Source organism: Muntiacus reevesi, chromosome 4, assembly GCF_963930625.1.
Source record: "Muntiacus reevesi chromosome 4, mMunRee1.1, whole genome shotgun sequence".
NCBI lineage: Eukaryota > Metazoa > Chordata > Mammalia > Artiodactyla > Cervidae > Muntiacus > Muntiacus reevesi.
Genome location: NC_089252.1, coordinates 22,614,202 through 22,638,983, shown reverse-complemented (window position 1 = coordinate 22,638,983; position 24,782 = coordinate 22,614,202). Strand labels below are relative to the sequence as shown.

Below are 24,782 nucleotides of genomic sequence, written 5' to 3'. Positions count from 1 at the left end.
AGGAGACACAATTCATAGTTTTTGTAGAAAATGTGATTTTATTCTTCTATGCTATTAGAGCTATGAAGAATTCAATTAGCTGTTCATATAGATAATAATTATCACAGCTCAGTGACTTTTGTATGTAGCAATAAAATGTGAGAATATTTTATGAAAAAGTATACTCAGAGTTGCAACCCAAAATATAAAGCACTTAATAAAAAGCCTATTACAGTTTATAAAATAAAACTCAAACACGGAACAATGTGTGTACATTTCCTGAAAGTTTAATTAGAATGTCTCATTTAATTCCAATCTAAGTTTCATTTAGAAGTATAAAGAAGTGAGCAATGAAAAATTTAAGAAGGAATAATGAGAGCCGTGTCCTATCCAGAGAGTGAAGTGTACTGTAATGTCACAGCAGTTTAAATAGGGTAGTGTTGGCACAGGCATTGACTGAAAGTCATGCAACATAGGGGCTTCCCTGGTAGCTCAGTTGGTAAAGAATCTGCCTGCAAAACAACAGACCCGGTTCGATTCCTGGGTCAGGAAGATTCCCTGGAGAAGGGATAGGCTACCCAGTCCAGTCTTCTTGGGCTTCCCTTGTGGCTCAGCTGATAAAGAATCTGCCTGCAATTCGGGAGAACTGGGTTTGACCTGGATTCTCTTCGGTCTGGCCTGGAGAGCAACTCCATGGACTATACAGTCCTTGGGGTCACAAAGAGTCAGATACGACTGAACGATTTTCACTTCACTTCACAGGGGAACATAGCAGGACCTCTGGGTGAGCCCCAGAGACAGTGGTTTGCACTTCATTTCAGAGACCCTGAAAATTCCCAGAAGTGCCTTTGGCCATTAGAGGGAGTAAGTGCTGGGGGTTCTGAGCACTGTCATCACTACCTCAGCAGCAGCTCTGCTTTGCGTGCGAAGTCCCTTCAGTCCTGCCTGACTCTGTGCGACCCCAGGAACTGTAGTTCTCCAGGCTCCTCTGTCCATGGGATTCTTCAGGCAAGAATGGGTAGCCACTGGGATGGGTAGCCATTCCCTTCTCTAGGAGAATCCTCCCTACCTAGGGATCGAACCCAAATCTCCTACATTGGAGGCAGATTCTTGACCACCTGTGCCTTTTATATTGGGTTTCCACATTTTTATGTTGTTTCACATCCAGAAGTGTTTCCATTGCTCTAATTGTAATATATGACAGAAGATGGCTCACTAACCATAAACTATAAACTGGCTTATGAAACAAATTGTGTTGGGGAATCTTGACCTATATTAACAGTAGGTGGGGGCTTAAGTTAATTCTTCACAAGGCTGCAAACAGATGCATTCTGAATTGATTGATGGGATTAAAAATGAAAGCATAAAATACAAGAAATATTTGTAGATAATTACCTACTCCCTGGATAAAAGGAATGTCTAAACATAAAAGCAGGTAAAGCCACAATGGAAAAGTCACATAAGTAGTTATGTGAAAATAGAATACTTTATGTGTCTTCATAAATATCCAAAAATAAGTAACATAAAGAATACAAATCTGTTATTAACATGCCCAATAATGAATATTATTTTAATATATAAATAGCTTTTTACACATTAGTAAGAAAGACGGAGATATCCCATATGGTATTCATTTGAAAAAAACTTTGTTCTCATTAGTATTTACAAAAGTATAATTAGAGTAACAATGAATTACAACTTATTTGACCTACCGAGTTGGCGAATATTGTGAAAAAGATAATGTTTAATCCTGGCAAAGTTGTGGAGAGAGGCAGGTTCAGTTCTGCTTGGTGAGAGTATAAATTGTTAAAATATTTTTCAAAACAGTTGGCAGTGTATGAAGAGACATGACAGAGCTCATATCCTTTGACTTAATAATATTCTAAGAACATTACATTCAGTGTATTCTTTGGGAAATTATTTTTGGTCATAAACTTACTAGTGCCATTTTGTTTTCTATAATACAGGTATGAATTTGTATTTTTTCAGCTTTTCTTCAATCAGAAAACAGACTTTTAAAATTATCATTATCCATGGTGAACTCTAAAATTGGAATCTCTATATTTTGTCATAATTGTATTGTTATTGCCCAAGACAGTTTGAACCTGTTTTGATTATCTGAAATATTTATTGGCCCTCTTACTAATCTTACTAGGATACATACTCTTAAAAATTGTATATAATCCCACTCTCTTCACTGCTGTATTGCATCCTTCACCTGTTTCTAAGAGGTAGGTACAAAGTGGAAAACAATTGGAAGAATATGTTAAACTCAGATTAAGTGTTACATATCAGCTCATTCACAAATACTAGTTGTATTTGAACATGTCGAGAGAGGTAATCCAGGAAGTGTGATTTTTAAGGACTTAGGGAACACTGCATATCCAAGACATTGATTCCTGGCATGTGTGGGTGCGTCCTCAGTCTGACGTTTGGGGCTGTAGTTTCCCTCTGACTGTGGCTCCTTCCCGCTGTTGTGTCTGAGTGTGGCTGCCTGCTCGTCTGATTCATGTCTCTGCCGTGTGTCATGTTTTTTCAGTGCTATCCATGGTATTGTTCCGTGAAAGTAATTCCTCTCTCTCTCGTTCTCTGAATGTTCCCACAGCCAGTTCAGTGAAGCTCCTTCACACCCAGGACCCCCTCCTGCTCTGTCCCCTCTCTCTGTCTTGCAGGAACTGAGGGTGGCTTCTGGTGTTCTGTGTGGCTCCATCATTTCCTTCCTGCCTCTCATCCACTTCGCGATGTAATTCTTCGCACTTTTACTTCCTTTGTAGAGTAGGATGTGATGTCATAGAGAAGGGGACAGGGCTATCCAGATCCTCTCCATGGCTGGGAGGAGCTGCCAAGGTGTGCTGAGGGGCCTGTACTCAGGAAGAGAAACAGGGAGTCCTCCACCGTGAGTAACCCCGCTTTCGAGTGCCCCTAACTTTCCATGAAAACCTTACCCAGTACACTGGACTTTCCTCTTCCGCCTTTCTAGGTTTAATCAGTTTGCCTTTTGGACATTCCCGGTTCAGCTCAGTATGCCTCCTTTCTCTCCCTTCTCCTCTGCCCACTCTCATTTCTGCCATCCTGTGCCTCTCCCCTCTAGTTTCCCGCTTCCTTGCTTGCTTCCTCGTGTATGTGTGTGTCTGTTGACCTTCTGCCCATACCTTCTATGAGCGACCATTGGTGTCCCCAGCATTGCCTGTCCTTGGGGGTGATGCCCACCTTGCATCTAGTCCGTGTGACCACAGCATCGCCTTTCATGAGTATGAACTGTTCTGCAATACTGACGGTTCTTTTTATTTTAAAAATTCTGTCGGCTTTTTTGTTTTTGTGTCCGTACCTTTCCTGCCTTTCTTTGTGACCTAATCTTTCCCCCTTTTCGACTCTTTCATGCAGTTTCCTTCTTGCTTTTTTTAAGCCAATATTTTTACACTTTAGTCCTCTTCCCTGTACAGCTGTGCCTATGTTCCCCCCGCCCACCCCTGATAGTTTTCAGTCCATCCCTAATAGTCTCCTCTCTGAGGACAGTTTTCCTTCTTTCCTGTTGACATACTTGTTGCTACACTCTTTTCAGTGTAGCATGTTTCGATGTTCTTTAAAGAATTGTCATCTGCAACTAAGGGACTGACCAGATTGGGAAAAACGGGGACATTTTCTGGGAACTAGAGGTGAGAACAGAAAAGTGGCCTTAATGGTGAGGAAGGGCAGGCTGTGTGTAATTCATTAGATAGCCACAAGGAGCAGAGCCCCAAGGAGCAGAAGCCTTGCCAGGGACCTTTTTGAAATTTAGCCATTGATAGTAGAAGAGATCACAGAGCTCTTTTAAATGTGTTTGGAAGCCTTTTCAATTTAAAATGTGCCTTAAAAATTCTCAATTAGTTCTCAATTATGATAATTCTGGTCTGATAATCATAGTAATCATAAATTAGGACTCTAGAATCATTAAGTTGCATGGGGCCTTGACTTGTGCAGAAACTCCTGTACAGAAAATTTAAGTATTGGGTTGACCAAAAGGTTCATTTGGGTTTTTCCATAAGATGTCCTAGAAAAATGAACTTTTTGGCCAACGCAATAGGTGTCATCCACCCTTGAAAGAAGTCATTGTGAAGATATGTGTAGACTTGTACCAGATGTGGTCCTCGTAGCCCTTGTTCGTGAATAGTGTGGGGACCATTGTGTACTGCTTTCGCTACATGTAGTTCAATCCTGGGGTAAATAAAAAGCCTTCATTTCCAGGGCTGATGGTCTGATGCCTGTGGAAATAATTAACTGTGTCCCATGTTATTTCCGGAGAAGGCAATGGCACCCCACTCCAGTACCCTTGCCTGGAAAATCCCATGGACGGAGGATCCTCGTAGGCTGCAGTCCATGGGGTCGCTAAGAGTTGGACACAACTGAGCAACTTCACTTTCACTCTTCACTTTCATGCATTGGAGAAGGAAATGGCAACCCACTCCAGTGTTCTTGCCTGGAGAATCCCAGGGACCGGGGAGCCTGGTGGGCTGCCGTCTATGGGGTCGCACAGAGTCGGACACGACTGAGGCGACTTAGCAGCAGCATGTTGTTTCCCATACTTTGTTTAAAACATCCCCTCCACTAAAAAATAAGTAGGACAGATGGGGAGAGAAAGAAAATAGGACTGAGTTCATAAAGCTGAGATGGGCTGAACCGTAAGAGGAAGGAATTTACTTGAAATGAATTGGAAAAGGCAAATGAAAGGAAACTGAGCTGAACTGGAAGACACGCTGTAATGGGATCCTTGGGTTTTTGTATGCTTTTTCTTCGTTTTGGCCACGAAGGGTTTTTGTTGTTTTTTAATACAGAAGAAGTTGATCAAACTATGAATCCAGTGAGGTTATTTCTGACCAGTGCTTTGTTATCTGCTGTTGATGGTATTCAGGCTCATGTTTCCAAGGTTTTAGAAATTTAGGAAACATTTTAACAGCCTGAAAACATGACTTTAACCATAAAATGTTAGCAAGTTTAAATAAAGGAAACTATCTACATTTACTAACTAGGTGTTTTTAGGTTTCACATTACTTTTTTTTGTGGTGTATGCCTTTGTGACATTTTTGCAGGATGGCCTCCATATGTTGCAGAAATCGCCATTAATGTCCAGGATAAAATTATATCCTATCACTTGCACACCTGACATGTATCATGTAACCTAATTTTGGCATAATAGCCCCTTCCCCTTTAAAATTTGCATGATTCACACACATTTTCATCTTGTATGCTTCTATGCAGTAATCTAGAAGTCTTATGTCTGTCTTTATTTTTTAGGCACTAGAAAAACACCCCAACTCACCAATGACAGCAAAGCAGATATTGGAAGTCATTCAGAAAGAAGGGTTAAAAGAAACAAGGTCAGTATTCATATTTACATTTTCTCTTTTCTTTGATTAACAATTGCTACTGATTGCAAAGCAACAGGTGTATCTAGGTTTTGATGTTGTAGTTGATTGCGAATTAAGTAGCTACCTGCAGATTCTTGGTGACTGCCAAATATTTGAGTGACCCAAGATCTCCTTGGAACTACTTGTTCACTTAATAAATTAGACAGACTGATAGAGAATATATTTCATTAACAAGGAGCAGCACTGTGTGAATTTGCCTATAATTGGAGTTACTCATCTTTCTTGTAAGAGAAGATTTTTGTTTCTGAAAGTGAGTACTGAAAGAGAAACATTTTACAGTCTTCACAGATAAGATTCCAGAATGTAAGATGAGCTCATTCTGATAAAATTCAAATTGCCAGTGAACGTAGTTGAAAATTTAGTCCTCTTATATTTAGAATTACTCTACTTGGATCGTCATTAATCAATTATTGAGTCTTTAAAAAAAATAAGTTTTATTGATATAGTCATATATCATAACATTTGCCCTTTGAAAATGTACAATTCGTTGGTTTTCAGTATGTTCCCCAAATCTGTGCGATAATTACTGATATCTAATTTTAGAACATTTTCACCGCCCTAAGTGAACCCCCACACCCATTAGCAGTCACTCCCAATTCCCTGTTCTCCCCAGCCCCTGGCAGTCCCTCATGTACTACTGTCTGTGGAGTTGCCTATCGTGGACATTTTGCATAATTGGAATCATACACTCTATAGCCTTTTGTGACTGGCTTCATTTAGCCTCATGTTTTCAGGGTCCACCCATGTGGCACCCTGAATCAGTACTTCGTTTCTTTTTGTTGCCAAATAATATTTTATTGAATGGATGTAAACTACATTTTCTTGATCTGTGGTGATCCCTTATTTTTGTTTAGTTATGAATTTTACAGTGTTGGCTTTATCCAGCAGTTTAGGGCCATATAAATGATATTACTCGAAGAGAAGAAAGCAATTTGTTAAAAGGTAAAATAACCATAGAGCTATATCATGTGTGTATCTACTCATTCATGTTACATAGAGTAAATTTTTTTAATTGTATGATGTTGCCTACCTGTAAGTCATTGACAAGACAGTGGTCTCAGCTTGGTAAAAATTTAATCCGCTGAGTTACCTTTTGAATCTGGTAACTGAGAGAGCATCTGCAGAGAGCGATCAATGTCCTCCCAAGACTGACTTTTCCTACAAAATTGGTATTACCTGAAACTCATTACTATAACCTGTGAGTCACATTGGCTTCTAGCTGTTTAAAATGTATCTCTTGCAAGTTTTACCCAGGAACATCACCATTTAGTGGTATGCAGGACTCCTAGGTTCAGTTTTTCAACTCTGTTTTAGAGGCTTTATCTGTCTGTCCTGAAGAAAGAGGCTGAGCTAATGTAACTACACTGTTTGCAATTATTGTTCCCCACAAAGCGGAGGTAACATTGGGGAGGAAAGTTGCTGACAGAGCCTAACAACTCTCTTAGAGGGGTCCCTTGCTTCTAAGCCAGACATCAGTATAAGGGGCTCAGGAACAAAACGGGGACACCTGGAAATTAATATTCTCCTGACTGCCTGTCGGAAATGTCTGGGCTAGAGCCAGAAGGAAAGAAGGGGTACAGTCCTAAAGATCTGAACTCGTGTTGAATGTGGGCTGAGCCAGCGCAGTCTACCAATGCAAGCACACGAAGCTTCTCCTGTAAGCAGACACTTGAAATGTGTTCATCATGATCTTCTCCACAGGAGTGAGCAGGCCACTATCAGCTGTTATGTATCTTCAGATATAAAACTCCTGTATCATGGCCATGAGCAGCATTTTAATTACTTACATTGTAACAGCATTTTTCTTCCCCATATTTTTTCAAGATGCTCGTCTTCCCAGAATGGTACATTAAAGGGCTTTAAGTATATGTTAACAAACAAAACACAAACAACTTCTTTAAAGAGTAAGAAAATTGAAATGGAAAACATACCCTGTTTCTCTGAATTCAATGCTCCTTCATCATCCCTGTCCTCCATTATTGTGTCCTGTGAAGGAAAAAAATGTTGCAAGTATGGATGAACCTGTGTAGGACTGTTTAAAGTTACCTACAAGGAATTCACCAGTTAAATAGGAAAGGGAATAGGCCAAGAAAGAGACCATGGTTCTGTTTTAAGTTCTACTTTATAAAATCAACTCTGTGCAGAGGGCTTCAAACTGTGCATTTTATGTCCCCGTTTCTTTCTGTCTCTTTGAATTCTCGCTCCTGTCAGTTGTGATGGTTCCTTACAAGTCCTGTATCTGTAACCACTCTTCCCTTCTTTTCTAGTCTGCTTATTAGAATCATCCCTAAAATAAAGGTAGTTCTCAGATTTTTGAGTTTCAACTTTCCTACTGTATATTGCTTTAGGGAACAGATTCTGACCTTTATTTTTATTTTGTTGCCTTTCAAATTCTTAAATAGTTTCCAAGTATTTATGGGAGCTGAGTAAATGAAGTGTATCTGTTTTTCTTAAGTAAAGTTACATTTAAAAATTCCATCATCATAAGGTCAAGCATAGCTGTTTCATTTCTAGGTATTTATTAATGATGTGCTTTTCAAGATGTGCAGGCTTTCAGATATGCCTGATTAACTGCAGGGGAGTGACTGTGAAGGTTACTGATGCGCCCATAACCTCCCGGGGGTCTCTATGAATGAGAGGTCATGTTAGCGGCCCTCCCCCAGTCAACCGCTGCGCCTGGCATTTCTGGAAGAGAGAAGATTGGCCCTTTATCCATCATCATTCCAATGCCATTTGTTTTAAAATAACGCCATTTCTTTCATGAACTGGGTTGATGGCGAGGGGCGGGGGTGTTTCTCAGTTCTGTGTGTAAGGCAGGTTTCCTATAACACTGGACCTCACTGGACTCTAAATCTGTCCTTGTTTGTCTTCCCACTGGTCTGTGAGCTTCTTACGGGGAGGGTACCACACACTCCTGGCACCCTGAAGATACTCAGTAAATATTTGTTGAGTAAACATTCTTCCTCAGGATGTTAACTTGCTGGTCCTCTGTGATGCCTTTGGCTTGCATTTAAAGTTAGAAGCTTCTTTTTGGCATTACAGGTTGTATTTTTTAATCCTATTTTTAATTGTTTTAGTCAAAAAGAATCTACCAGTTTTGAGGGAATCCCTTTAAACAGATGCATGCCGATCGCCTCTGATAGATGAATGGTGAACATGTGAGCTTATTGTGCTGTTGCCTATTCTCAAACACTCTAGGTGCCTCTGGTTGAAACTTAAAAAATAAACCGATAATTTTGGTAAAGCTGATATATTTGTGTTCAATAGATGTAATATTGTTCATTTATTTATTTTTGACATTTTATGGTACCTTTTCTTCTTTTCCAGGGACACTTCAAATTGCATAATTTTCATACAGACAGGAAAAAAAGAGAACAGCTCTTTTATATCATGTTCTCTGTCTCTTCTTCAAGTTATTGATGAAATGTGTAGCATTTGGTTGCACTCTATTTGGGAAAGCTAGACTGAAATAAGAACTCCCCGTGTAGTTTTTAAAAAGGTATATAAATATAGTAAATTGTCAGAAGAACATACAGTTTTTGTTAGAGAAAATTAATAATATGATCATGGCAAGATTTCCTAGAATTGTTTTTAATGAAAATATATTTGATAAGTTTTAATTCCCTTCTGTATAATAACATAGAAGATCTTTATCAATTTAATTTTATTCTGGTCCATCTATATTGTACTTGCTCTACTGATTGAGTTCTTTCCAGGCTTCTGTTACTTTGTGCTAATAAGTTGTCAACAGTTGATAAAACAAAGCTGTTTGGAATGCTTTTCAGATGATCAGAATCTTATAATCAATCAAAGAGCCATGTTGCTTGCACAGAGAGGATAGAAATGTGCATATTCCAGCCTGCAGCTTTTATGGATGGACATTTGATATTCCTGTTTGAACTGCTTGGCTAAACATTCCCACTTCCTGAGGGAGAGAGGGTGCTACTGTGGACTCTAGTCTTGTCTGCAGTAATTAAACATATGTCCATAGAAAAAGAGAAAGCAACTGCGGTGACCATGTTGGTTTGGATGACTTTGGTTGCCCTAATTCTGATTTTCTGCTTTTGACTTGCTTATTCAGAAGTTATAATTCCTTTACAAAGGGGACTGAGGGAGTTTTGATGCCCAAGGATATGTTTTTCTCCGCTCATGTAATTTTTAAAGCGATGCTTCCAGAGAAGCATATGCTGCTTTAGTGACACATCCAGGAGTGGTAGGTCAAGGAATGAGGTCTGTAGCATTTACCTAACAAGAGTGGGGCCGACACTTGTCAGTGGGGGTAACTGCTTATGTGCCAGGCATTATTGTTACAAGATACTGGTCATTAATGGAGCATAAACTGTGATGTAGTTGGCATATTATTTGATAGTAGGTAAATAGTTTTCTAATGGAGGTGAGGCAGTCTTAAAATAATGGTCAAAAAATCACAGCACGACCAAAAAACCCTCTGTTGGGTTAGGGGCAGGGCAGTATTTATAAGGTGCACTTATTTGTTTTAAAAGATTTATTTATTTATTTTTGGCCAGGCTGGGTCTTCAGTGTTGCTCATGGGCTTCCTCTAGTTGCAGAGAGCAGGGGGATCCTCTCTCGTTGCATTGTGTGGGCTTCTTATTGGGGTGGCTTTTCTTGTTGGAGAACACAGGGGCTTCAGTAGTTGCGGTGCATGGGCTCAGTCATTGCTGCTCCCAGGCTCTGGAGTGCAGGCTCCATAGTTGTGACTCTATGGCATGTGGGATCTTCTTTGAGCAGGGATCAAACCCATGTCCCCTGCATTGGCAGGCGGATTCTCAACCATTGGACCACCAGGGAAGCCCTATAAGGTACAGTTTTACAATGCTATAGCTGCCTTACTTAGAAAAAAAATATATGTTCAATTTCATCAGCCATTTAAAGGGCAGCAACCTATAATTACATATCACAATAGGGACATTTGAAAAGGTTTATAAACAATCTCTTTTGTGCTTGGTATTACTCAGGACTTTGGCATATTTTTGACTTTGTAATGTGGAGCATGCAGTTGACAACCCAAGATTTTGTAATTATCCTGCTATCAATGAGAACTTTTTATTCCCCCTGGGAATTCTGAGACTAAATTTGTTGTTCGCTCCTGTCTTAAGGTCTTCCGTGTTTTCTGTTTTGCAGTCTTTGTCATGATATTCTGAAATAAGTGTCTTCACTTTGTACTGGGGTTTATTAAAGATGTTGCATTTTTTCCAGGGGGATAAAATGTCAAAAAAATTCCATTACCATGTACAGTGACAACCAATAAAATTCCTTGGCATTTCTCTTGGTGAGATTTACGTTTCTAATTAGTGCTATAGGAGATGCTTCTTTCTCGCTGCTGAAATGTTTTGTCTAAAGATAAGAAAGAAACACAAATAATTTCAACTGCAAAATCAATTCTTATCTCCAGACTCCATGTTGGCATCACCCCTTTCATACTGAAATGGTGCTCTAGTTAGTTTGTCAGGGCATTTTAGAATTACAGTGTTAACTCACAGTGTCACCCTGCCATCTGCTAAGATCTAATTCTCTCATTGTGTAAATGGTGTGCACAGTCAGCTACTTAGGAAGGAATGAAGGAGACAAGGATGTTACTAATCAGAATCATAGAAAAATCATGTATAAATCATGTATTTATGTGGGAGTCTAGGTGTGTGTTCATGAGAGTATGTAAGGAAGCCTTTAGTATAGTTTCTCTCTTAGTTGACGTAAAATTTTACTTGTATTACTTGGATTACAAATCTCGGTCAGGATTATTCCTAATTCTCTTCTCCCATTCCCATCTTGGCCAGTTGGTTCTTGGGTAATGTCAGTTCTGTGTTCTAACTCCATCTTTCTTTCTCTGTATTCCTAGTCTTTGCCATTCATTCTTTGCACTTAAAATTTTTCAACTAGGTTAATACAGTATCTTCTTAATTCATCTCTTTAAACCTGGTGTCCCCCTTTTTAAATCTGTTTTTTTCCTTAACGACCATCCCATTTATAGTAGCATTTCTTAACTGATAATCCAAAATATTGCAGGGAATATATTGCACCTAATAAACTCTGAGTCAAAAGCTGTTGCTGGTTGTGTTTGGATTTAATTAGATGAGATCAGGCGTGGTGCTTTTTTTCTAGTCACATGGTATCTGAACAACACGTGCTATTCTGAAAATGTAGGGTTTATGATATGAATGATGAATACATACATTATACCTTACATTTAGATATAAGATTTGAAATTTCTAATTTGGTCATTTTTACAAACATTTGGTTCTTCCCAAAATACATCATCTAAAATGTTGTTTGTTAGAACTGTGTGCTTTGTGCATTATTAATTAGTTTTAAATTAAGTGGTATAAAACTGATTAAGTATTCATAATTTATATGTGGGTATCATTCATTGTTTTAAAGCAACTAATCTCTCATAATTAAACTTTTCTTAAAGTTACTTCTTTTTATGATGACACAGTGATTGGAATAATTCTTCAAGGGGATAATACGATTATATATTACTGTGGAAGCATTTCCTGAATTAGGTAGATAATTGTGTGAAACATTACCCTACAGGGTCAGATTTTAACTCTTTCAGCCCAGCCCTAATCAACCTGGACTTTGGCAGCTTTAAAGCCTTTGCAGTCACGCTTTTGATGTTTCAGCCTCAGTTGACTACAGCTGACCCTTGCACAGCTTGGGTTTTTGAAATTTGTGGATCGACTTATACACAAATATTTTTTCCATAGTAAATCCTACAATATTACACAATCTGTCATTGGTTGAATCTGCAGACATGGAAGAACTGCAAATACAAAGGGCTGACAAATTATATGCAGATTAATTTCCATGTTGCTTAAGGGTCAACTGTACTTTCCTTTGCTGTGAAATTTCTCTCAGAATCTTTTTGTGATTTGGAAAGTAGAAGTAAAGCCTGTGAGACAGTAGTGAGCAATGTTGTGTGTGCATGTGTGGCACTCTTCTGGTAGTTTCCACATTGTCCCATAAGATTGGGTTGCAGAATGGAAAGGAAGCAGTGTTTAGGCAGAAAGCCTCAAACCAATGGAATAAATTTGCATCTGTAGCCCTCCTGGTTCCCAAACTGAGGTCATCATAACAGTGATTGGTTACTGTGCCCAGGCTGCCACAACAAATCATCACACACTGGGCGGCTTAAACAACAGAACTGTTTTTTTTTTTTTTCTCTCTCTCATAGTTCTGGAGGCTAGAAGTCCTAGACGCAGGTCCATCAGGATAGGTTTCTAGTGAGGACTCTCTCTTCATGGCTTGCAGACAGCCAACTTCTCACTGTATCCTCACGTGGCCTTTTCTGGGTGTGTGTGTGCATAGAGAGTGAGAGAAAGCTCTTCAGTGTCTCTTCTTCTGAGGACACTCCCATCAGATCAAGGCTCCATCTATATGACTGCTTTCAACCTTAATTCCTTCCTGAGAGATACCATCCCTCATAGCCACACTGGAGAGGAGAGCTTCAACATAGGAATTGTGGGGTGGGCTGCACACACGTTAAGTCTACAATAGTGTTTCAGAATGTGGGACTTTACATTTCTAGAATTCATGGCATACCATAGAATTTTTCTAGAATTTTGAGTATCTGATTAAACTTGGAAGTTATTCATAACAGTATGCTTAACACTGTACTGTGCTTCTGTCATTGCATACTCCTAATATGTGTTTTCATATGTTATTCCTCACATATAAACTGATAGAATACTTGGCTTAAGTTGCATGTTCAAATATAATGTATATAGTCACATAACATAAATTGATTTGGATTTTATTTGAAGCCTTTGGTAAAAATAGCTGTGGTGACTGCACATAACCCTCAAGGCATCAGTATTCACTAAGGTATGCAATTACAGCTATGAAATGGCCATTTCTTAATACAACATTTTATTCTGTCAAGCTTTCTTTCTCCATTCTTCCAAATAATTGAACAAAAGAGGTAATTTAGGTGATTTCAGCTTTATCAAGATCTTGGTATAATTTATTCCAGAAATACTGAGCACTCTATAAACATTTCAGTGCAGGAATAGGAGCAGAAATGGATATAAAATTATATTGTATTTGAGTCTTTCTAAGTATCCTATGCAGGTGAAAATCTTTCGGGAGAAATACACGTTTAACTGGGATGTTGTTATTTAATTTTTTTCTAGGTGGTGTTTTTCTCCTTATCTCCTCATTTCATTGCTTGTGCTCTTAATTGCCACATGCCTAAATGATTTTAGTTTTGCTTCCATGTTTTGAACTTGACAACATAATTCAAATGCAAAACAGTTGATATGCTGACATGGGGACTTCTTTTTATAGTTGATTTGTTTTCAGAGGAATAAAAATCATGACATTTTGTTAAGACAGGTTTTCTAAAAGCTACAGTGCATAATTCCTTAGACGAAGTCCTCGTTCTTTCAGGACAATTAAGGACTATTTATCCTACCTCCTGAATGTCTTATACAGAATCACATTGATAATTTTCTGAAATTCAGATGATTTCTATTAACATTTTTTAAAAAGTTAGTTAAGTCCTGCTTTAGGTGCTGTGCAAGGCTAGTATTTGGGCTCTGTTCTCTCTTCAGTTTGTTGGTAACTGTCTTCTGGCCAGGTTCGGGGGACTCCCAGGTGTTTATTAGTCAAATAAGTGAACATCAGAGAAAAGAAAACAAGTGTGGACATGGAGAAGTTAATTAAATACCTATAAAGTGTGTCCTTTTTTGCTATGAAAAATCGGGGGGGGTTTGTGGAAGCTTTAAGACATATCCTCATTCCAATAACATTTATTAAGCATATGCTATGTTCTTGAGATCATGGAAGCTGCTGAATTAATAGATGAGTAAAATGAAGTTCCTTCTTTTGAAGATTTAACAATGTGATTCCAAACATTCTTCTCTAAATCATTCAATTATATCTTTTAACCTCTCCTCTGTGGAGGCTGTCTTCAGCCTAGACCATAATGGGTTTTTATTTTTTATTAAAAAAATTAAACTTAGGAATTTCTAAATTCTTTATAAAATATATGATATCCCAACCTATCAAGAAGTATTGTCTTTCCATCACAAATATAAGCTCATCAAAGATAGGAACATGTATCTACGTATCCATTAATTTATTTTACCTAGAGCTGAGATACATGCTTAATGCAGCATGTCAAACAGATTAATGAGTAGGGGCTTGATGAGTAAAAGAATACCTAATTTTTTTTAATCATTTACTTTGATTAGGCCCAAGAGTAAGGACTTGACATGAGTTATCTTTTTAAACAGGTGATAGATATTATATTTCCAATTTTACAGATAGGGAAACTAAGGCAAATGAGGTTAAGTAACTTGAGATAGTTCATTTAGCTAGCAGGTGACAAGTCTGGAGTTTGATGTCTGATTCAAATTGCACTTAATCTTTTAAAATATTTGTTGCCAGAACCTAATAACACTTTGTTTTTAAAAGTATTGTTTGTATAAGTCTATCAAGTAGATACTCTCCCCTCCCCAACTCCTACTCCATTAACAGCTTCTCTGGCTAACTCTTGATTGTCTATATATGTGTATAAAATTCACTGAGATTTAAGTCAAGCCTGCAGGTAGGTGTGTTGAGACTCTCAATTTAGAGCCTATTTGTAAACAAAAATTGAAAGATTTTAAAAAATTCTATTTCCAGAACCCAGATTTGAAAGGTTCAAAGCCTTTCCCAAACTACCTGTGATGCTTGTCCAACATGATGGGGGTGATCTTTAGTGAAGCCTGCGGCTTATGGATAGCAGCAGGATGTTATTTGCATTATAACTCTTTACTGTTTTATCTAGAAGGTGATGTCATAAGGTGGGATACTTACTTTGTATAATGGAAGAACCATGGCTTCCACAGGACTCTCTTTTTTTGCTGTTGAAGTTGGACTTATAGATTGTTTCTGGGGGAATTGTTTCGCTGTGGCCAGAGCATATTGTTAACAAAAGGCAACTTTAGAAAGTGGCAGTCACTATTTTTATGAAATAACTGAATGAAAATAGGTGAGGCTGACTAAACCATGGGGATGGAGGAGGCTGTTATTAACATTGTTCTTTTTTAAGATACACGTCTCGGGAAAGGAAAGAAGGTCCAAATGAATAGATGAGTATGGTCAGGACCAGTGTCACTGCATTCATTAGAACATTTTCTTAACCAGACCAGTCAGATAAACTTTACTGTTACTGGGAATCTATGTCATGACCACTCATCCATCCTCCCTCATCACATCCATCCATTGTATTTTCAGTGGGTGGTATAAAAACACCACTCATTCCTTTTTACTTTTATTGCTCATTTTTACAAAAGACGAAAGTAAAATTTCCGGGTAGAGCACTTTCTCCTTCAGACCACTGCAGATAGCCCAAATCCATAATTTCATTCCTCTCTAACCAGTCTGCGTGAAATACAATTTGTGCAATGATTACTTTTCAATTTGTTGCTTAATTTGCATTGTTGAAGGTGACCTACTGATTGCTAGATATAGAAAAATACCATGCATCAAGATTTGTTGGAATACATTGTGGCTAGTGGGGTAGTGTAAAGAGCTCAAGTCCTGAATTCTGAAGTTTTAGGATTATCAAAGGTCAGTTTGGAATCACCCTGCACCTTCATGCCAAGAAGGCAAGTGCTGAATCAGGTAAACAGAAAACACTATTTGACCGGCGAGAATTCTACCCCTGAACCACTAATGCTCGAAAGTACTATTTGAAATTACTTAGAATAGTTTTTATTGCCCACTTCTTTTACTTGTCCTTAATATTGAAAATATGAACTTGGTTTTTAAAATTAGGATTTATTTGATTGTTTTTAAGCCCCATCCTTTTGAGTCAAGCCACTGAAAACTTTTAGTTTTCAAAGTTTTATAAATCAGTTTGTTGGGTACAGTGGCACATTCTTTTTTCTCTTTATTTTTTTATTAATTATTTTTAATTGAAAAATAACTGCTTTACAAAATTGTGTTGGCTTCTGCCATGCAACACACAAATCAGCCATAGGTATACATATGTCCCCTCCCTCTTAAACCTCCCCCCACTTCCCTCCCCATCCCACCCATCTAGGTTGTCCCAGATCACTCCGTTTGAGCCTCTGTGCATCATACAGCAAATTCCCACTGGCTCTCTATTTTACCTATGGTTGTGACTGTTTTCATGCTCTGAAATGTCTCAGTGTGTCCCACCCTCTCCTTCATCCTTATCTCCTTTTTTTCCTTTGAGAGGGATGACATATTGTGAAATGATGTCTGCAGAATTTTGAGTAGGAGCATGTGATTATCTAAATTTTAAACCTAGTCTTTTCCTTACCCAATTTTCTACCACCTGGTGACCCAGGAAATTCCCAGCCTTTATTAGAAGTGCTTCTTGTGGTAAGAGAGTAACAGAATCCCTAATTCCTAGAATCCGAGGAGTTAAAGGTAAAGGTGCACGCTCAGTCATTTCTGACTCTTTGCAACCCCATGGACTGTAACCTTCCAGGCTTTGCTGTCTATGGAATTTTCCAGGCAAGAATACTGGAGTGGGTAGCCACTAGACCCTTTGGTAAAATCAGGTCTAGTTTACACAAAGGGCCATTGGCTGTGGTCATTACTCTCCTAGCTTTTAGCCACGCTTTTGAGAATTTGTTTGAAAGCAAGTCTCCCTAAAAGAAGGGCATTCAGAGCAGCATTATGATGCAATCTAAGATGTGAATGAAGTTTAACTCAGAACAATAACATTTTGTTCCTGTTAAGGACTTTGTAGATCATATCATCTTAAGCTTTTATTTTATAAATCAATAAACTAAGGCTTAGAGAAGATGAATTGTCCACTGTAATAGAACTGGTAAACATGTGACTCATCTTTAAACTTAGAAGAGGATGATCATTTCAGAATTTGAGAAGAATGTGCAAAAAGCCCAGTACAAGGACAGACCACAAAAAAAAAAAAAAAAAAAAAAAGAATATAAATCTTCTATTCTAAGGTTCTATTAGAAAGGACATGTCTTTCAATCGATTTTCCTGAAGTGATGTGTTTTCATTGATCCAGTCACCCTCTATTACCTGGTTTTATTTGCCTCCAATAGTACATATTTTGGCAGGAGATTGGGGTGCAAGAGAATATTCTGTAATTTATACTTCAGGTGGTTATCTGGTACTCTTGATTCCGGACTCACTAAAACTCACTCGCTTTTAGTTACCACCGAGACCTTACCCAAAGGAGGAGTCTGAGGACAAGGGGAAGGGTTGCGACTGCCTCCCACTCCTGCCTCTGTGGGCTGACACAGAGAGCCGGTGCGCTCAGTGAGACAGTGCCATGGATCATTTTGTTGGACATGCTTATTCCTGTCATTCTCTAGAATGTCCATAATATAAGTCATTTGTGAAGCAAGGGTGAATAGATTTGCCTGCAGACGATTTGATGCACACAGGCCTTCCAGCCTCTATTTTCTCTTTTCCTTTTAGACTCTTGCAGCCTGCTCTGTTTCTTCATTCACATCATGATAATATATTTAATTTATGTTTACTTATTAAATTTTCCTCTCTTCTCTATAAAAAATGAATAGAAATATTTAGAGATAATCAAAATAAAATTGAGTGGCCTGAGAAGTCCTATGGGTAAATAGAACATTGTCAACTAATGTGAACTTACAGTAAAAATCTAGTTTTCATTTATTGATTCTTTTTTCGGGCATTAATAACTCATTTGACTTTTCTTTATAAACGGATCTTTAGTATATCAATATAGTATGAAATATATCTAATGATTATTTTATAGATTAAATGAAGTTAAACCCAGTAAAATTTGAAGCTGTCAAAGATTTTTTGTAATGAATGTCTGATCTATTGTTATATTTTTCACTTGTAATAGTATTGATCTCTGACCTTTCCACTATTTAGGGGTTATATAGATTCAAATTTAAAAACAGATTTGAAAGCCTATTATGACAACTGCATATTGCTGATTATAATAAATCCTTTGTGAGTAAATATTTTCAGATTGTTTTTCCTCAGGTTTTGAGAATACTTTTAATTTGTGTTTATTTATGCTTCTCTGATAGCTCAGTTGATAAAGAGTCTGCCTGCAGTGTCGGAGACCTGGGTTTGATCCCTGGGTTGGGAAGATCCCCTGGAGAAGGGGACGGCTACCCACTCCTGTATTCTGGTCTGGATAATTCCAATGGATTGTATAGTCCATGGGGTCTCAAAGAGTCGGACACAACTGAGTGACTCTCACTTTCAGAGCATAGATATTTATACAAGCTAGTATATAGGTTTGCATGGGTGTCATGGAGTCCCAAAATAGGTGGTTAATCAAACAAAACTTCATTTCTCACATTACAGTCTGAAGGTGTGGAGTCCCAGAAATGATGGCATAGCTTTGTTACATCAGGACATGCAAGCAGCCAGGGTCCTTTTTTTTTTTTACTGCGCTGTTGTCCCTAGGATTGAGTCCTTATCATCATGGTCTGACATGACTTGCCACCAAATCCGTGTTCCAAGCAGCAGGTGGAAGAAGAACTAGATATAGTCCCTCTGTAGATACATTTTAAGCGTTGAGTGCATCCATTTTCCTCATGTCCCATTGACCAGATATATATTTATAGTTAACTGAATGAGAAACAGGAGAGTGTAGTCTGTTGCAGGAAGCATGTTCCCAGCTAAAATGTGGGAGTCTTAGCTGTAGGGAAAGGTAATTTTGGAGGAACAACTATCAGCCTTTGTTGTATCTATTTTAAGTCAAATCTCCTGCTTAGACATGGTTTAGTTAAGTATATGTTGTAACTTGTGACATTTGAAAAAATTACCTGTATATTTGACTTTTGCAAACATTAACATATATTTTCGATTCTCTCTGACTCTGGGCAACCTGTTAATGAACTTCACTATTTCTTGTCCTCTTCCCCCTGTCTCCAGAGCCCAATTCACATGTCATATACCACCTCCTCAGTGAAGAGTTCTTTAGCTTTAATTCATCATTTTATCCTTACTGTTTCTTTATAACTTGAATACATCTATGCCTTTGTCATAGTAGCTAATAAACTCTCTCAAATTTTCTCTTGTTATAACAGGACTGCAGTTTCCTTAATGGTAGAATTTATGTCCCATTGATTGTTCTCTTCCCCCATAGTGCCCTTCATATAATAGACTCATGATATTTTCCGAATGGAAATTTGAATTCTAGCTCTATTTCCATTTCCAATGCAATGTGTTATCCTGGATAAGTCACTCAGTCTTTGTTGGTTTCTTTTTTTGTCTTTTGTCTCCAGTGAAATAGGGAAACTAATGGATCTTTATGTGTATTGTAGGGCTGAAATGAGGATAAAATAATTTTTTAAATGTACTGTCAATCATATATTTGATTTGTGAGATCTCATACCCTAGTGCATTAGTAGCACTTTGAAAAAACTAATCAAGATGGAATGGGTTATCAAGTAAATTTGTATTTGATCATATTTCACAGTAATATTTTGGCACACTGGTGCTAAAAGATTCATATTTCACTAAGAAGTATATAATATTATTGAATGGGCTTCCCAGGTTGCTCTAGTGCTACAGAATATGCTTGCATGCAGTATTATTTAATACATAATTTTTAATCTAAAATTTCGTGAGAAGTTAGCAAAGGGATTCTAATCAGTTTGTGTTCTTAAATTCAGATTCAGTGATTAGATTTAAAACTACTGTTACCTGATGAAGCACAGCCTGAATTGTTTTTAGTATGATGCCTGCCAGTGACTGATTTTGAGATTCCAGGATCAAGGATTTTCCCAGTTTACAACATACCAGTGGGTAGATTGTTTTTCATTAAATGAAATGCTTTGAGGATGATCTTATTTGTAACTAAACAGGTGTATTTCTCTATCTTGCTCTCATACTTGGACCACTTGGGCCACTTTAGCCTTTTGAATGTACAATAAAGATGTAGTATTTCTTCTGCTTTTCCACTCTCCAAATTTATATGTTAACATGTCATATCCTGACAGTACCTCCTGCTAATTATCTAATTGGTATGTTTTGGGGGGGTGGGGGGAAGGTGTCTCAGAGTCCTGTATATTTGTACTATCATCCTAATTTTGCTTGAAATTTAAGTTTCATATATGCAAAATGAAATTTTGGAGAAGAGACTTTAGTAAACATAACTGCTTTGCTGTCTCTGGAGGTCTGCATTTAAGTATGTTGGGATTATTAATTTTTAGGAAAAATCTACATCATTATTTGTATGCTTCTGTCGTTAAGGATCTCATAACTTTGGCTTGGTTAGTATTTACTGAACGTTCCTATTACACTAGGAGTTTTTTCACTATACTAAAATATTTCTACTGTCCACAAACTAAATACCGTAGAATAGAATATATTTTACTTTTGAGTAGTGATCTTATTTCTAATATTCTTGTAAATTACATATATGCTAATACCTTAGCTTCTGTTTGTTATTACCATCACTGCCATCCTAATAACTATTCATCATTTAAGATGTGGATCACCTCCTCTGGAAACGTTCCCCGCGATTTCCAGGCAGAAATATGATCCCTTCTTTTATATTGCAAGAGAGGTTTTTAAATGTAACTTTATCACAGTTCTTTTAGTTTATATGTCTTTGTCTCAACTAAACTATGAATTCCAAGACAGCTAGTGACATATCTTATTCATGTTTGCATGTCCTGTATAGTCCTTAGGTCATGGCAGACATCTCAGTGGGTATTTATTTTCTTGAACATATATTACTTATAGACATTGTTGTCTGACATCTGTAAATGGGATGGTTTGAGAAGACTTATACTTACTGTACTTGCAGTGAGATTATGCATAAGAGGGTCAATATGTCATATACAAGGACTTAAAATTTTAGGAGGAAAAGCATTGTATTTTGCTAAGCACCAAGAGGATTGTATGTCTGACCTAAGCAACCAAGAGATCTGTTTCTTTCAATGTAATATTTTCTGAGCCCTTTGTGTAGGTGATCCATTCCACATTTTCTTTGTGAGAGACATGCCATATTTTATGAGATACAGTGAAGTTAGTGGAGAGTGTCCAGAAAAACATAATGAGTGTCATGTTTGGTATAAATCTCAGGTCCAAGCCTGTCTACAACGTTTCTAGATATTTCATGTCAAAGGAATAATTGACTTGAGAACCAAAGTATATACTGAGTGGGTAGAGGAAATAGTACACCAGATGGACATCACTACATTTTTTCATTTTAGTAACTGGCAAGGATTGGATGAGTCTGGCCAGTAGAGTAAATGAAATGGAGATTAGAAAACAGAATTTTATTAATTTCAAATGGAATTAAATATGATGAGCATCTTATAGGTAGACATTTGCTTGATTCAAATCATTTAGGCCCAGCACATAGAAAATAACACTGTGGTGATTTAACCCATTTTTAAATTTTATTTTAGACACACTCTGGAGATAGAGAAACTTAGTAAAATATTGCACTGGTGTTGAAAGTTTTAGTTTTAAGTATTAGTTTAGGAGAAAGGGACAAGTGAATGGGAAATAGTCTTAAATCTTATAATAGAAGTCTCAAGGAGATAAAAATAGTAGATTATCTGTTTAAACTTTGAAAACTTTATATAATGTGAGTTTCTACAAAAGCCTATTCATTAAGAAGTGAGAAGGAAAACTGGTATTTTTAAAGTTAGTTTGTTCTTGTTCTTTAACATATAATACCTCTTGGGGCTCATTGATCATTTTTTAAAATTATTGCTACCATTAAAGTTGTTGTTCATTCAAAGGCTGCTGGCTGTGTCTACACAGTGAGCAAATGTAGTCGGTATAGACTTCCTGCATCAGTAGAGTCTGGTAATGCAGTCAAGGCAGTGGTAGGTAGGATTACAAAAGTGGTGAGTGACCACACAGTGGGAATTCAGGAAGAAGAAGGTACCTTGGTAATACCAAACAAAGCGTCAGTGGTTAATACGGCATTGCTTTCCCACCTCCTGAAAAAAATCAAGATTTGTTGTTGTTGTTGTTTTGCTTTGTAAATACTGGAAGAGCTTGATCCTATATACCAAGTTTAGAAGACTAGCCTTGGAAACCAATATTGTGTTTTCTCTTTCCCCTTCAGGACAAAGTATGTTCCGTTTGGGACCGCCTCAACCACCTTACCAGGCAGCACCAGGTCTTCATATACTCTCAGTTTCCCTTCTACTGTGGAAAAGATCTTTCCTTGAATGTTCATATTTTCACCTTGAGAAGGCAATATATGTGTTTAGGAGGGGTTAAGCAGCTGTTAATAAATGTGACGTAGGAGAAGAGTGGTTTGTGGGAGTTTTACTATATATACACATATATAATATTTTCCAGTCTGGTTTCAGACCCCGGCATGGCTTGGAGACAGCGTTGGTGTGTATGAAGGATCTTCCTCGAATGAAGGATTTGGGACAACTTTCCATGATGATTATATTAGAGCCTCAGCTGCTTTCGTGTTGGTCATGAGGTGATGCTGAACCGAATGCTTGAACTAGCAGGAGTGGCTGGGATTGCATTGGAGTGGTTCCGTTCATTCCTTCCGGGTAGGTACCAGATAGTGATGTTGGATGAAAACGGACATCGAGGGTCCCCCACATGGAACCCCGTCGTTGTCACTCATTCCCCGGTTCACGTTTAGTGGGTTTGAGGAGACAACTGGCCACCTGGAGGCCAGGCAGTGATTTGAATGACTGTGAAGAAGGTTATGAGGGTGGTTCCCAGTTTGGTGTCGCTTACCTCCGTTCTCTCTGTTTTGTCTCTGTGACAGGGAAGACTAGAATCGAAACTGAGAAAGCGTGACTTGTTGGAAAGAGAAAATTTGGGAGGCCCCGTTGTGCTTTCTGGTTTCTCTGTCTGAATTACAGTTTGTGTAAACTGTGGCCATATTTTGACTCCAAATTCATCTACACACAAAAATCCCATTGTAACATTAGCTAGAACTATTTTATTTTCCTTTCTGGTATATATCTGGAGCCTTCTTCCCTGTGAACACTGACTGCATCTCCATGACCCTTCTTGCTGAAGTTGTAGTCTACTTGTTCACTCTTTCGCTTGGGGCTCTTTCAAGCAGTCTGCCTACATTAATAAATATTGTTGCGGGTGATGGCTGACTTTTCCCAGTGAATGTTTTGCTTTACCTTCACTGAGGGCACTTCGTTTTCCTAACCCTGTTTTATTAAGAATCAAATTGGGTTGTACTTTTTAATAAATACTGCCTCTCCTCTTTAAACCGCTCGGGCATTTTGTTTTTAGAGAGAATATACTAGAGTTTCTTTAATTTTGAATATGTTCTTTAGAAATGTGGTGCTCCCTCTCGGCTGCTATTTATTTATGTAATATTATTTCAATTATTTTCCTTTATGGTCATGAAAAGCTTGCTGAGTGTTGAACATGCATGAAGTTTATTAGGTCTAAGAGTAGAATACAGGTAAAGAGCAGAAAAGAACAAACACGGATGCATGTGTCTGTGAATATCATGAGAACTGTCTGTTGATTGTCATTTTGGCTAAAGGGCAATAAACAAACTTTTATGCAGTAACTGGTCAGTGTTAGGTGTTGAGCCCGGCAGTTTCTATCTTTTAGCTTATTTAATCCACACAGTAACTTTGAGAAGTTGAGTGTTATTTCTTCATTTTACAAATGAGGAAATCGATGCTAAGAGAAGTTAGATATCTTCCCTAACTTCACACAGTTATAAGTGGAAGCTCTGGTTTTTGAGCCTGGGTTTGGCTGTCTTGAAATCTCAATCTTTCTATCACAGTCAAGTGTTAAGTCACAGGCAAGTGTTAGACTCGAAGAGTGGGTCCTGAAGAAAAATGAAAAAGAAGAAAAAGAATGCCTATTAGAACAAACCAAGGAGGAAATGGGAGACCTAGGAATGCACTAGCATAACATTTATTTTGAATATTTCCCGAGTTTTCTTAAAACTCACTTTAACAAGTCATGTGACAAAAGGAGCAATTTTATGATCATTAAATATTTACCATTTACAGGATGGAGAGGTTTAGAATTTCAAATTTTATCTCTTTGGACATTTTTTCATTCTCTGTTTAGAAATAAAAGTAATGATACCCCACTTTGGACTCTAGGAAATAGACGAGTCCGTGCATGGAAGCCAATCAGGTAGTTAGTACTTATCTGGGGAGAGACAGCAGTTGAAAACCAGTACCAGGTGTTTACTGTTTATAAAAGTTTATTTTTTCCTTTTAATGTGCTTGTGAGCTTTTCTGTGTGGAACCTCAGCTTCCTGTTGCCTTTCATGTATAACATCGTGCTTATACATGACTGAAGATGTGGTGATTGTGTTTTGCTTAAACAATAATATATGTGGATTTCACTAAATACTTATTTACATCTTTGGATGAAGTTTGGATCAATATTATTAGTTTTCCTTTTTCTATTGGTAGATAGATGTCTCCCACCATCCCAATAAATTTATTTTAGGCATAGCCA

General features: G+C 37.8%; 1 protein-coding gene across 1 annotated transcript in view; it reads left to right on the top strand.

Annotated features, from left to right (window-relative positions):
• ASXL3 (ASXL transcriptional regulator 3) overlaps positions 1-24,782 on the top strand; it is a 183,502-nt gene that overhangs the window by 28,530 nt on the left and 130,190 nt on the right. The window contains exon 3 of the mRNA XM_065934983.1: positions 5,251-5,333. Coding sequence (XP_065791055.1) covers positions 5,251-5,333 — 83 coding nt within the window. The remainder of the gene's footprint in view (positions 1-5,250; positions 5,334-24,782) is intronic.